At 44.5% G+C, this 12,959-nt stretch overlaps 1 protein-coding gene across 1 annotated transcript in view; it reads left to right on the forward strand.

Annotated features, from left to right (window-relative positions):
* The window catches only part of aqr (aquarius intron-binding spliceosomal factor), a 181,889-nt gene extending 170,385 nt beyond the window's left edge, over window positions 1-11,504 (forward strand). The window contains exon 36 of the mRNA XM_084309865.1: window positions 10,903-11,504. Within this exon, the coding sequence (XP_084165991.1) occupies window positions 10,903-11,259 (357 nt within the window). The 3' untranslated portion in view covers window positions 11,260-11,504. The remainder of the gene's footprint in view (window positions 1-10,902) is intronic.
* The last annotated feature ends 1,455 nt before the right edge of the window (window positions 11,505-12,959 follow it).

Below are 12,959 nucleotides of genomic sequence, written 5' to 3' on the forward strand. Positions count from 1 at the left end.
AGCTTCACTCGCCTGACTTGACCTTTCTCTCAGAAGATAATGGTCAATGCGAGATCCCGGCCTCACTTTCTTCAAGCACTTCATCCGGCCTTGATGTATTCGTAGGCCTCTGATGGATGTTACCTTGGACCAGCCACAGCTACATACTCTGTGCTCCTGTCCTTCAGTTGATGTGCCGATTATCTGGTTCGTCGTCGTTCCAGGGTCAGTTACCGGGTGGTCAGCCGATGAGTCATCTTCCGCCCCCGCTCTCGCAGACTCTAGGGGTGTTTTTCTCTTTAGACTTTTCGTAGCAATGAGGGGTGGCTTTTGTGCACTTAATTAAGCGACGGAGCCTGCCATCATGGATAGCTAGTCCATGACAGCCCCGTTGGGGTCTTTCCTTCCTGTCAGCTGTCTTTCCAAGCCGTCACATGGTCTTTCCCTTGTTGTCAGCTGCACTTTCACAGCAGTCACTGGATTTCTCCAGTTTATCAGTTGAGCTTATAGGACTAGATATTACAATCCCTTAGATAATCAGCACTTTTTTGAATGGGGTAGTGGTAAAAGCTTCACTGGGGTCTTCAGGTGGGCACCCTCCTTCATTGGTGTTTCGTTGACAGGCCCACGACACCTCCGAAGGGCTCAACGGCAACACCTGGCGTCCCAGGTGTGCCCCCCTCTGCTTTTACCCCTCGATGGTCATTTTGCAGCTCCAAAGAAGGTTGCAAGTGACTTGGTTCCAAGTTCTCTGATGTGCTTGAATTACTTTCAGCCGGGGTACTGATGCTCGGTGGACTGTGGGTTAAATCCTGCCGCTGAGCTTCACTCGCCTGACTTGACCTTTCTCTCAGAAGATAATGGTCAATGCGAGATCCCGGCCTCACTTTCTTCAAGCACTTCATCCGGCCTTGATGTATTCGTAGGCCTCTGATGGATGTTACCTTGGACCAGCCACAGCTACATACTCTGTGCTCCTGTCCTTCAGTTGATGTGCCGATTATCTGGTTCGTCGTCGTTCCAGGGTCAGTTACCGGGTGGTCAGCCGATGAGTCATCTTCCGCCCCCGCTCTCGCAGACTCTAGGGGTGTTTTTCTCTTTAGACTTTTCGTAGCAATGAGGGGTGGCTTTTGTGCACTTAATTAAGCGACGGAGCCTGCCATCATGGATAGCTAGTCCATGACAGCCCCGTTGGGGTCTTTCCTTCCTGTCAGCTGTCTTTCCAAGCCGTCACATAGTCTTTCCCTTGTTGTCAGCTGCACTTTCACAGCAGTCACTGGATTTCTCCAGTTTATCAGTTGAGCTTATAGGACTAGATATTACAATCCCTTAGATAATCAGCACTTTTTTGAATGGGGTAGTGGTAAAAGCTTCACTGGGGTCTTCAGGTGGGCACCCTCCTTCATTGGTGTTTCGTTGACAGGCCCACGACACCTCCGAAGGGCTCAACGGCAACACCTGGCGTCCCAGGTGTGCCCCCCTCTGCTTTTACCCCTCGATGGTCATTTTGCAGCTCCAAAGAAGGTTGCAAGTGACTTGGTTCCAAGTTCTCTGATGTGCTTGAATTACTTTCAGCCGGGGTACTGATGCTCGGTGGACTGTGGGTTAAATCCTGCCGCTGAGCTTCACTCGCCTGACTTGACCTTTCTCTCAGAAGATAATGGTCAATGCGAGATCCCGGCCTCACTTTCTTCAAGCACTTCATCCGGCCTTGATGTATTCGTAGGCCTCTGATGGATGTTACCTTGGACCAGCCACAGCTACATACTCTGTGCTCCTGTCCTTCAGTTGATGTGCCGATTATCTGGTTCGTCGTCGTTCCAGGGTCAGTTACCGGGTGGTCAGCCGATGAGTCATCTTCCGCCCCCGCTCTCGCAGACTCTAGGGGTGTTTTTCTCTTTAGACTTTTCGTAGCAATGAGGGGTGGCTTTTGTGCACTTAATTAAGCGACGGAGCCTGCCATCATGGATAGCTAGTCCATGACAGCCCCGTTGGGGTCTTTCCTTCCTGTCAGCTGTCTTTCCAAGCCGTCACATGGTCTTTCCCTTGTTGTCAGCTGCACTTTCACAGCAGTCACTGGATTTCTCCAGTTTATCAGTTGAGCTTATAGGACTAGATATTACAATCCCTTAGATAATCAGCACTTTTTTGAATGGGGTAGTGGTAAAAGCTTCACTGGGGTCTTCAGGTGGGCACCCTCCTTCATTGGTGTTTCGTTGACAGGCCCACGACACCTCCGAAGGGCTCAACGGCAACACCTGGCGTCCCAGGTGTGCCCCCCTCTGCTTTTACCCCTCGATGGTCATTTTGCAGCTCCAAAGAAGGTTGCAAGTGACTTGGTTCCAAGTTCTCTGATGTGCTTGAATTACTTTCAGCCGGGGTACTGATGCTCGGTGGACTGTGGGTTAAATCCTGCCGCTGAGCTTCACTCGCCTGACTTGACCTTTCTCTCAGAAGATAATGGTCAATGCGAGATCCCGGCCTCACTTTCTTCAAGCACTTCATCCGGCCTTGATGTATTCGTAGGCCTCTGATGGATGTTACCTTGGACCAGCCACAGCTACATACTCTGTGCTCCTGTCCTTCAGTTGATGTGCCGATTATCTGGTTCGTCGTCGTTCCAGGGTCAGTTACCGGGTGGTCAGCCGATGAGTCATCTTCCGCCCCCGCTCTCGCAGACTCTAGGGGTGTTTTTCTCTTTAGACTTTTCGTAGCAATGAGGGGTGGCTTTTGTGCACTTAATTAAGCGACGGAGCCTGCCATCATGGATAGCTAGTCCATGACAGCCCCGTTGGGGTCTTTCCTTCCTGTCAGCTGTCTTTCCAAGCCGTCACATGGTCTTTCCCTTGTTGTCAGCTGCACTTTCACAGCAGTCACTGGATTTCTCCAGTTTATCAGTTGAGCTTATAGGACTAGATATTACAATCCCTTAGATAATCAGCACTTTTTTGAATGGGGTAGTGGTAAAAGCTTCACTGGGGTCTTCAGGTGGGCACCCTCCTTCATTGGTGTTTCGTTGACAGGCCCACGACACCTCCGAAGGGCTCAACGGCAACACCTGGCGTCCCAGGTGTGCCCCCCTCTGCTTTTACCCCTCGATGGTCATTTTGCAGCTCCAAAGAAGGTTGCAAGTGACTTGGTTCCAAGTTCTCTGATGTGCTTGAATTACTTTCAGCCGGGGTACTGATGCTCGGTGGACTGTGGGTTAAATCCTGCCGCTGAGCTTCACTCGCCTGACTTGACCTTTCTCTCAGAAGATAATGGTCAATGCGAGATCCCGGCCTCACTTTCTTCAAGCACTTCATCCGGCCTTGATGTATTCGTAGGCCTCTGATGGATGTTACCTTGGACCAGCCACAGCTACATACTCTGTGCTCCTGTCCTTCAGTTGATGTGCCGATTATCTGGTTCGTCGTCGTTCCAGGGTCAGTTACCGGGTGGTCAGCCGATGAGTCATCTTCCGCCCCCGCTCTCGCAGACTCTAGGGGTGTTTTTCTCTTTAGACTTTTCGTAGCAATGAGGGGTGGCTTTTGTGCACTTAATTAAGCGACGGAGCCTGCCATCATGGATAGCTAGTCCATGACAGCCCCGTTGGGGTCTTTCCTTCCTGTCAGCTGTCTTTCCAAGCCGTCACATGGTCTTTCCCTTGTTGTCAGCTGCACTTTCACAGCAGTCACTGGATTTCTCCAGTTTATCAGTTGAGCTTATAGGACTAGATATTACAATCCCTTAGATAATCAGCACTTTTTTGAATGGGGTAGTGGTAAAAGCTTCACTGGGGTCTTCAGGTGGGCACCCTCCTTCATTGGTGTTTCGTTGACAGGCCCACGACACCTCCGAAGGGCTCAACGGCAACACCTGGCGTCCCAGGTGTGCCCCCCTCTGCTTTTACCCCTCGATGGTCATTTTGCAGCTCCAAAGAAGGTTGCAAGTGACTTGGTTCCAAGTTCTCTGATGTGCTTGAATTACTTTCAGCCGGGGTACTGATGCTCGGTGGACTGTGGGTTAAATCCTGCCGCTGAGCTTCACTCGCCTGACTTGACCTTTCTCTCAGAAGATAATGGTCAATGCGAGATCCCGGCCTCACTTTCTTCAAGCACTTCATCCGGCCTTGATGTATTCGTAGGCCTCTGATGGATGTTACCTTGGACCAGCCACAGCTACATACTCTGTGCTCCTGTCCTTCAGTTGATGTGCCGATTATCTGGTTCGTCGTCGTTCCAGGGTCAGTTACCGGGTGGTCAGCCGATGAGTCATCTTCCGCCCCCGCTCTCGCAGACTCTAGGGGTGTTTTTCTCTTTAGACTTTTCGTAGCAATGAGGGGTGGCTTTTGTGCACTTAATTAAGCGACGGAGCCTGCCATCATGGATAGCTAGTCCATGACAGCCCCGTTGGGGTCTTTCCTTCCTGTCAGCTGTCTTTCCAAGCCGTCACATGGTCTTTCCCTTGTTGTCAGCTGCACTTTCACAGCAGTCACTGGATTTCTCCAGTTTATCAGTTGAGCTTATAGGACTAGATATTACAATCCCTTAGATAATCAGCACTTTTTTGAATGGGGTAGTGGTAAAAGCTTCACTGGGGTCTTCAGGTGGGCACCCTCCTTCATTGGTGTTTCGTTGACAGGCCCACGACACCTCCGAAGGGCTCAACGGCAACACCTGGCGTCCCAGGTGTGCCCCCCTCTGCTTTTACCCCTCGATGGTCATTTTGCAGCTCCAAAGAAGGTTGCAAGTGACTTGGTTCCAAGTTCTACAACAATAAGCGACGGGCAGATTAGACACATAGCCATAATTTAAAACATAGATTAGGCGATATTAACGTTAACATTGAAGTGGTGCTGGGCATTCAAGGGGGTAAAAAGGAATTAAGCGTGTTAACACTTTCAGAGCCGACCGTGTTTTCCTTTTTACCCCCTTGAATGCCCATCAACCACTTCAATGTTAACGTTAATATCGCCTAATCTATGTTTTAAATTATGGCTATGTTTTGAATGAAAGATTAAATATGTGAGTTAATGGATCCACAATTCCCTCAATTATATTCTTTACCAAGGTCATATCAATGTTGTCTCCATCTGTTGAAGTTTTGTTCATACATTTGTTTACCATCTCAGTAATAAATTGTTTTCCTATAGTTCCCAAAGATATTGAGTCAGGGGTTCTCTTTCCACAGTCCTCCTCAGCAAATCTCTTTCCAGTGTTGTTTATTTCTTTAGCTAGTTTTGGCCCCACATTAACAAAAAAAATTTAAATCCATCCACCACCTCAGGCTAATAAGGCTAAAATGTTCTGGGTATGTTAGATCGTTTTTTCGATTTCTGATGATGCTGATTAATATGTTCCATATTCCTTTAAAGGGGAACTATCTTATAAATGGCCTTTTTCAGTGTTTAGCATTGTTTCCTAGCTATGTGGACTTATATTAATAGGATCTATGTCTCTAATTCTCATATTGGCGCATTCTTCCAATTCTCCTCTCACAATATTCACCCTCACTGAACTGAGTCATCTGAAAATGTGCATATCTGTGATGTCAGAGATTGCTCAGCTGCATAATAATGTGGCAGTTGGCACCAGGCCACACAGTGGTTGGAGCCCAGCCTCAAAACGGCTTAAGATCTTGAGGTAGAAAAATTCTGTTTTTGAGTACTTGATTAGAAATACAAAACAATTTCCATATAGTTTGTAAATATGTTATCAATTAGGGAGGCACAGTTGGCTGTTATTCTGCTAGGTTTTGTGATTGTTGGAAATAGGCTCATACTATACATGGTTTCAATGAATTCCTCTGTTTTCTTATGTCTGTTTGGATTCAGCAAGTCAATGTTAAAATCCCCACAGGCATACTTAACCTTTTGTTCTGCAGTGGTAAACAACTTTTCCATATTGGCCGTGAATGTATCGATGTTGGCTCCCGGTTTTCTGTACACACAGCTAACAATTAAATTTTTCATTCTTTCCATACTTATCTCAATAGTAATACATTCCATAATTTCCTCAATAACTACATGCTATCAACAACCTTATATGAGAAACATTCGTCTATGAACAGAATGAAGACTTTTATAAGCCAGTGGCCTCTCACCATATCCAGCCGGCTTCAGTTCAGTGTAGAATATTTAAATCATGTTAGGTGTTAGGGGTGTGGGAAATAATATATTCAGGTAGGAATTACAAATCTACCGTTTGCATTTCTGTGTCCATTCAACCAAATAATCGATTCGTTTTTTGGGGGTAGTTTTGAATCAAATCAAATCAAATTTATTTGTAAGGCCCGACAACACACGTTAATGTCCCCATGGGCCGGACACATCTTCTTTAAACAAGTCAAGAAGAAACATCACAATAAGTCAAGAAACAAGAACACCATAAGGTCCAACAAATTTAAAATAAATGCAAAATAAATGAATGCAATGCAAAAGAATGTATGATTTGTGCTGCCATAATTCACTAGTTTACACCTTTTAACAGCTACCTGTTGTTTTCATTTACAACAATGTATGCAATAATAGGGAATGCAACTAAAATGATATTTAATTGACTCAGTTTTCAATCATGAAGTTTAACAATGATATTCTTACAAGTACAGTATTATGGAGTGAACTAGTGTAAAAAAATAAATATAGATATTATTATATTTAATATTTTATTCATCCCGAGGGAAATTTGGCACTACAAATCACTCACAGTAAACAGTAAACATTTAGGTAGACAAAAACAAAGTCATGAATAAGAATAAAAAATAAGCCTAAGAATAAAATACGGTCCGGGATATACATTTCCTATGTTATGTACAGGCGCGGAACTTTGTTCCTAGCGGTGGGGGGCACATATTAGGGGGCGTGGTCAGTGACGTCGTAGGGGGGGGCGCCCCCCCCTTCCATTTTTTTTTTTTCTAATACCAGGTGTGCAATACGCATTTTCCCAGGCGGTGGCGCCTCTTGTAAGAAGTGGTCATCGTGGAGCCAGGGCTTGTCCAGCTGCACGTCCGCTAATTTAATATAATGATACTAGTGAAATCTTTTTAACTCTGTCAAAATAAACGAGCTGCATAGGCATAATAAACTGTAAGCGACATATACATGTTTGCACTGTCTTTTTTCTATTATAAAGTGCCTCTCGAGACTCGGGTCCATAACACATAACAGATCAGTCATTTGATTGTAATGCAGGTGCTCGCATTATAAATCGAATGTATGCGAGACAAATAATGTAATCGTTTTGATGCATACATCTCTGCCCAGCCTACCCCACCTGTTGCTGTTGCGCCCCCGCACAGAGAGACCCATATCCCTGCACCAGAACGCTACGACGGGGATGTCTCTAAATGTCATGCCTTTATTTTTCAATATTCACTAGTATTCGGACAACAGCTGCACACTTAAAGTGATACATCTAAAATCGCTTACCTTACCTGTCGGGGGTCCAGGACTCCTGCGTTAGAATGGGCGACAGACAGCTCTCCACTTCCCTCTGCAATTCGTTCCCTGCATACATCGCAAAAGGTATTCGACCACCCTCCCGGGGGCTCGGATAGTTCTTGTAACTGCCTCCGTGTTCAAGTTTAAGTTAAGTATGATGTCATAGACTATGTCAAATGTCATGACTCATAGTAGAATCGGCTGGCTTGTTCGCCATCCGCCAGGGAAACCGCAGATATATATTCCTTTACTGCGAATTGAGAGCGTCCCAAAAATGATTCCAGGCCGCTATTTCTTTACCAACGGATTTCCAGTTCCGCGTTGGCGCTTCCAACTGGTTCATGCGTCGGCTACACGCTGCTTTAATAACACTGCATTATCGAGACAGCGCCCCTATGTATGACTTTGATGATCTGGCAATGAATTCCAAGAGTAGGGTAAATCTGCAGTGCCGGCACTGTGTAGTAGCGACTAGCGAGTCACAGTGCTGGCCGCCAGGCCGCGCAGTTGCAGCGGTTTGGGGGTAAAAACATGGGGGGGACAAATACTGCATTCTGAAATCATGCAGGGGACATTTTCCGGGGACCCCCCCCCGCAAGTTACGCCCCTGGTTATGTATATACATTCTAATATAAAATATACAGTACAAATATACAGAAATATACAGTAAGTGTACAGTAAAGTGTAATATTGAACAATGTTGGTTTAAAAGTAAAAGTCCAGGAAGATGGTACTGTCACCCTGTGCACAGTGATGCATTGTAAAGTCTGATGGCTGTCGGAATGAAGGACTTCCTGTGCCGTTCAGTGCTACATCTTGGGAGTCTTAGTCTAGCACTGACCGTGCTCCTTCTGTCAGCCAAGTCTATGTATAGGGAAGTGTAGTGGTTAGTGGTTACGTCATTGTTGTTTCCGGCCGGTCCACCTCGCTTGAAATTGCAATGTATTTCCAATGGACACATTTCTAAATCGTCTCGTTTAAAACAAATAAAGCATGAACATTGGCATGGTGTACCTTTCTGTGTCCACAATCTATAGCTCAACATGAAACAATTCGCAATTAATCGTAAAATAATTACGTATAATTGTATTTCAGCCAGAAATGCTTAACAATAATGTTAGTGATAGAAGGGAACTCATTTTGTGCAAAAATGGAAAGCTTGCCAATGTTCATGAGGCAGAATTATTACAATAGCCAATAATACATTTTCCCAATGATAAATCCCTATACGGGTGGACCACGTGGGAAACTAAAGTGACGTCAGACTACACCTCCCTATAGTGGGTGGGATGGGTTGTCCCTGATGGCATGGAGCTTAAGCATGCATTAAAGCGTTCCGTCTCCAGACGGATTTCAGTATTTTTTTTCTTTTTTTCCGTCAATTTGATTTGGAGTCTGACGGAATTGGCTACCTGGTATAATATGAAAAGGGCATTTTGACCATTCTAACCAATCAAACGTGAGCTTGGCGCACACACACGCTGCTCGCAGTGCCCTCCCCCTCACAGACCCGTCTTGTCACAGACCGTATCATTTGCACCGAAGATAGCAAGCGTGCAGGCTTTTAACACCACTGAAGCATTAAACAATGGCCCAGTAAACTATTCACTTTAGTTTACTACACAAGTCGTTGTCTAACGTTATCTAGCTGGCTAGCTGATAGCTCATAACATAATTGAAATTCGTTTTTGAAGCTGTGGCTAACGTTAGCTAGCTACCGATCTTCGGGTGGCTAACGTTAGCTACCTAGCAACTGTAGCTTGCTAATACGGGCTGTCCTGGCTGGCTAACTTTTAATTCGCAATGGAGTGGAGCTAACTAACTGTACAAATCGATGTGATTGGCTGAGACTGTATTTTGTACAGTTGGCTGCCTGGCTGTTGTGGATTCGGGTAGCCAGCTAGCAGCTAACATCAACTCAACATCAACACTCTGTTGACACTCTGAGCGAGTTTGCCGATAGCAATGTAACAAACAATATGGTCCGTGCGGAACCATTATCCCCAACACATAGTTCCGTGTGAGAATAATGTTGAGCCACCACAAAAGATGAATCCAAAGTTTAATATAGTAAGAATAGTACTAGGCTATATTATAACACATCTTTGCAAGTAGATTACATTAGCAAAATGCCCTTTTGACATGTAGCCTACATATTCATAATCATAAAAGTTTATTTGGAAGTATTTTATATTCTGTACTTAGTTTTAAAGTGGTCAGAGAGTTCCCTCTGTGTGTAATACAGACAGTCTTCACACATTCATAAATAACACTTACAGAAAAGCTTATTGTGCACTGTAATACGTTTTGTTCAATGGGGGATTTTTTTTTGTACTGAATACCGTGAAACCGTGGTGTTTTTGCCCAAGGTTATCGTACCCTCAAAATGTCATACCGGCACATGCCTAGTTACACTATAGGCTACACTACTAGGTCTACACTATACTATAGTTTAAGGCTACTTTCACTGTTTTACTGCATTACAGTACTGTTATATTGTCGTTTTTTTTATCAATACAAAAAATATATTACATATATATTGTTGGTGCTCCTTACATTTAGGTGGGTGCTCCTACATTTTTGCTGGTGCTCCCAACTTTTTGAAGTTGGGAGCACCAGTGCTACCAAGTAAAAATGTTAATTTCGATCCCTGCATAATTTGAACTATACATAATTTGAACTATAGACAATACATAATTTGAACTATACACAATACTGAATTTGAACTATACACAATACTGAATTTGAACTATAGACAATACTGAATTTGAACTATACACAATACTGAATTTGAACTATAGACAATACTGAATTTGAACTATACACAATACTGAATTTGAACTATACACAATACTGAATTTGAACTATACACAATACTGAATTTGAACTATAGACAATACTCAATTTGAACTATACACAATACTGAAAGGTTACAGTATGTAGATTTGTTTATTTGTATGACAAAGTTAGTCAACCCTTGCAATCAGTTTCATTTAATGAATTGAAAACAGCATTGATATTACATAAAAGCAAACTGGCAATAGAAAAGATGTTCAAAATGATCTAGTTCCCTTAAAACGCTAACGCTATTAAATAAAAATATATAGTGGAGGTTAAAATAAGAATATGACTTGGCCTGAAAAAAGTTCAGTCAGGAGATTTTTTTTTTGCTTTAATCCCTGAGCTTAAGGCTCCTCTCCTCTAGAGAGTCCAGCTCCACCCCTACCATGTTACTGGCCTTCCTGACCAGCTTATCCAGCCTGTTTTATCAAACAAGGATGAATAAAAAATTGGGATGCACCATGTGATAATTGATCATAGCTCTAATAATCAAAATGGAATCAAATGGTGAGATCCCTTGTGAGTCCCACCCCTACAATATATTACAATAGGGGAAAACACCTAACCAGTAAATGTGATGTTTTGGCTAAATTCAAGTGTCATCATTTGGTTTCATACATTCTGTTCCTGTTCTCTTCCCTCCATCTCTCTGCTCCTCACAGCAACAGCAGCGCCTGGCTCCGCCCCCACAGCAGACCAAGGCAGTGGCCCCGGTCCAGGAGGAAGTCGCTAAGGAGCCGGAGGAGAGCCCCATGGAGCAGGAGAGCCAGGGAGGGGAGGCCAGCGTGGAGAAGACCCCTCAGGAGGCCGCGGGGAAGGAGGAGAAGCGAGAGACGGAGGAGAAGCAGCATACTGAGGAAAAGCGGGAGATGGAGGAGAAGCAGGATACTGAGGAGAAGCAGGATACTGAGGAGAAGCAGGAGACGGAAGAGAAGCAGGAGCGCCCCAAGATGCCAGAGCACCCTGGCAGAGACAGCGACAGTGACGGGGAGGGTAGTGAAGAGGAGCAGGAGCCATGAAGGGCCTTTACCACAAAGGCCTCGGAGGGACCACTGGTTATGGCGGAGCTAATCAATTGGACTGTCCCTTAGAGAGTCGACGAGTTTAGGGTCAATGTTGTCGTATTCTTTTCCGACTTGTTTTCTACTGAAGCTATGATGATGTCACATGTGAAAATACAATGGAGAATGTTTCATTAGATTTTTCAACCATGCTTTGTTTTGTAACCAATAGTACTTTTCTTATTAAAAAAATATAAATGCTCTATCTGAATTAAACTCTTGGTGTTTTATACTGTAGTGCTTACGGTCACTGCACTGTTTGCTGTCATGTTGTGTCTGCTGCATTTCACATGTAGTCTTCTGTTATCTCCTCCTAACCCTCTCCCTCCTCCCACTCACAGACTTGCACACTGACACCAACACAGTGTAGTCGTCATGTTTTTTTTTTTTTTTTTTATATATATAAATCTTTTTTCCCCTCCTTTTTCCGATTTTTTTTCTCCCATCCCACTGTTAGTCGTTATGCCAATTCCCAACCTCCTTCCTGGTTGTTGCGCACTTTCCCCTACTGTTGGTCCGAGAGGCCGGAGACTGTCGCATGCTTTCCTCCGACACATGTGCAGCCAGCCGGCAGCCAGCCTGGCCGCGCAGATTCAACCGCACTACCTCTCGCCAGATCCTACCTTCGCTGAGCAGGCGCCCTGACCGAACTGTAGGGGTCGCTGTCCACAACGCCCAGGACCCACCCACGGCTCCCCTCCCCCTAACTCAGCCAAACGAGTTAATATAGCGATCAGCCCGAGCCAAGGCAATGCTGACTCTCCGGGAGTCGAGACCGCAGCCTCTTGCATTGGTGACGAGCACAATCTCCGCTACGCCACCTGACCGCCAGTCGTCATGTTTAAAGCGTTGTCATGATGCTTCAGCCCAGTCACCCTCCTCCCTCCCCCCTCTTTAAGCGCAACTGGAATCTCACGTTCTGATTGGCTCCTACTGGAATCTGCCCGTTTGATTGGCTCAGCCTATAGCAGCTGGACAAGCAAAACACTAAGCTGTATTTGTAGGTCAGTCACCCTAAGGCCATGACGTTGGGTGGATTCATGGATGTACACAGTCACTCAACTGGCACTGCTTAAATCCTTGGCCATTCATAACTTTGTGTATGGTTCTCATAGCTAGTGGTCGACCGATATGGGTTTTTCAATGGAGAGCAGGGTGGCCAATAGTCAATAATATGATTATTTTTCTTTTTTTCTTTTCTTTTTTTTTGCATTTGATAAAACATAACAATTTATTTACAATTGAATTAAACTTTTATAATTAAGTTCACTAATAGCTATATTATCTAGCTAGCTTAGTTAGCTGGTGCTAATATTAGCCTACATTGTTTATTTGTTTATTGTTATTTGCATTTACAAACATTCTGGAATAAAATAAGTAAAAGAAGAACAGTTAAAATGTGCAGGAAAGGTCAAAAAGTCCAAGGGCTTATAAGCGGCCTCCCCTCTTAAACCTATATAGGATAACTACACAGAACCCCCCCCCCCACACACACACACACACACACACATTATGCAAAAACACAAATGCGCATATCCCTCTATTATACACACAGATACATACAATACAGCATTATACAACAATTATAATGGTGGGAAAAAAGAAACATGGAGTTAGCTTAAATTTAGCATAACAAAATATTATTTTTGTATTTTTTC

This window comes from Notolepis coatsorum (assembly GCF_963971535.1).
Source record: "Notolepis coatsorum genome assembly, chromosome: 3".
NCBI lineage: Eukaryota > Metazoa > Chordata > Actinopteri > Aulopiformes > Paralepididae > Notolepis > Notolepis coatsorum.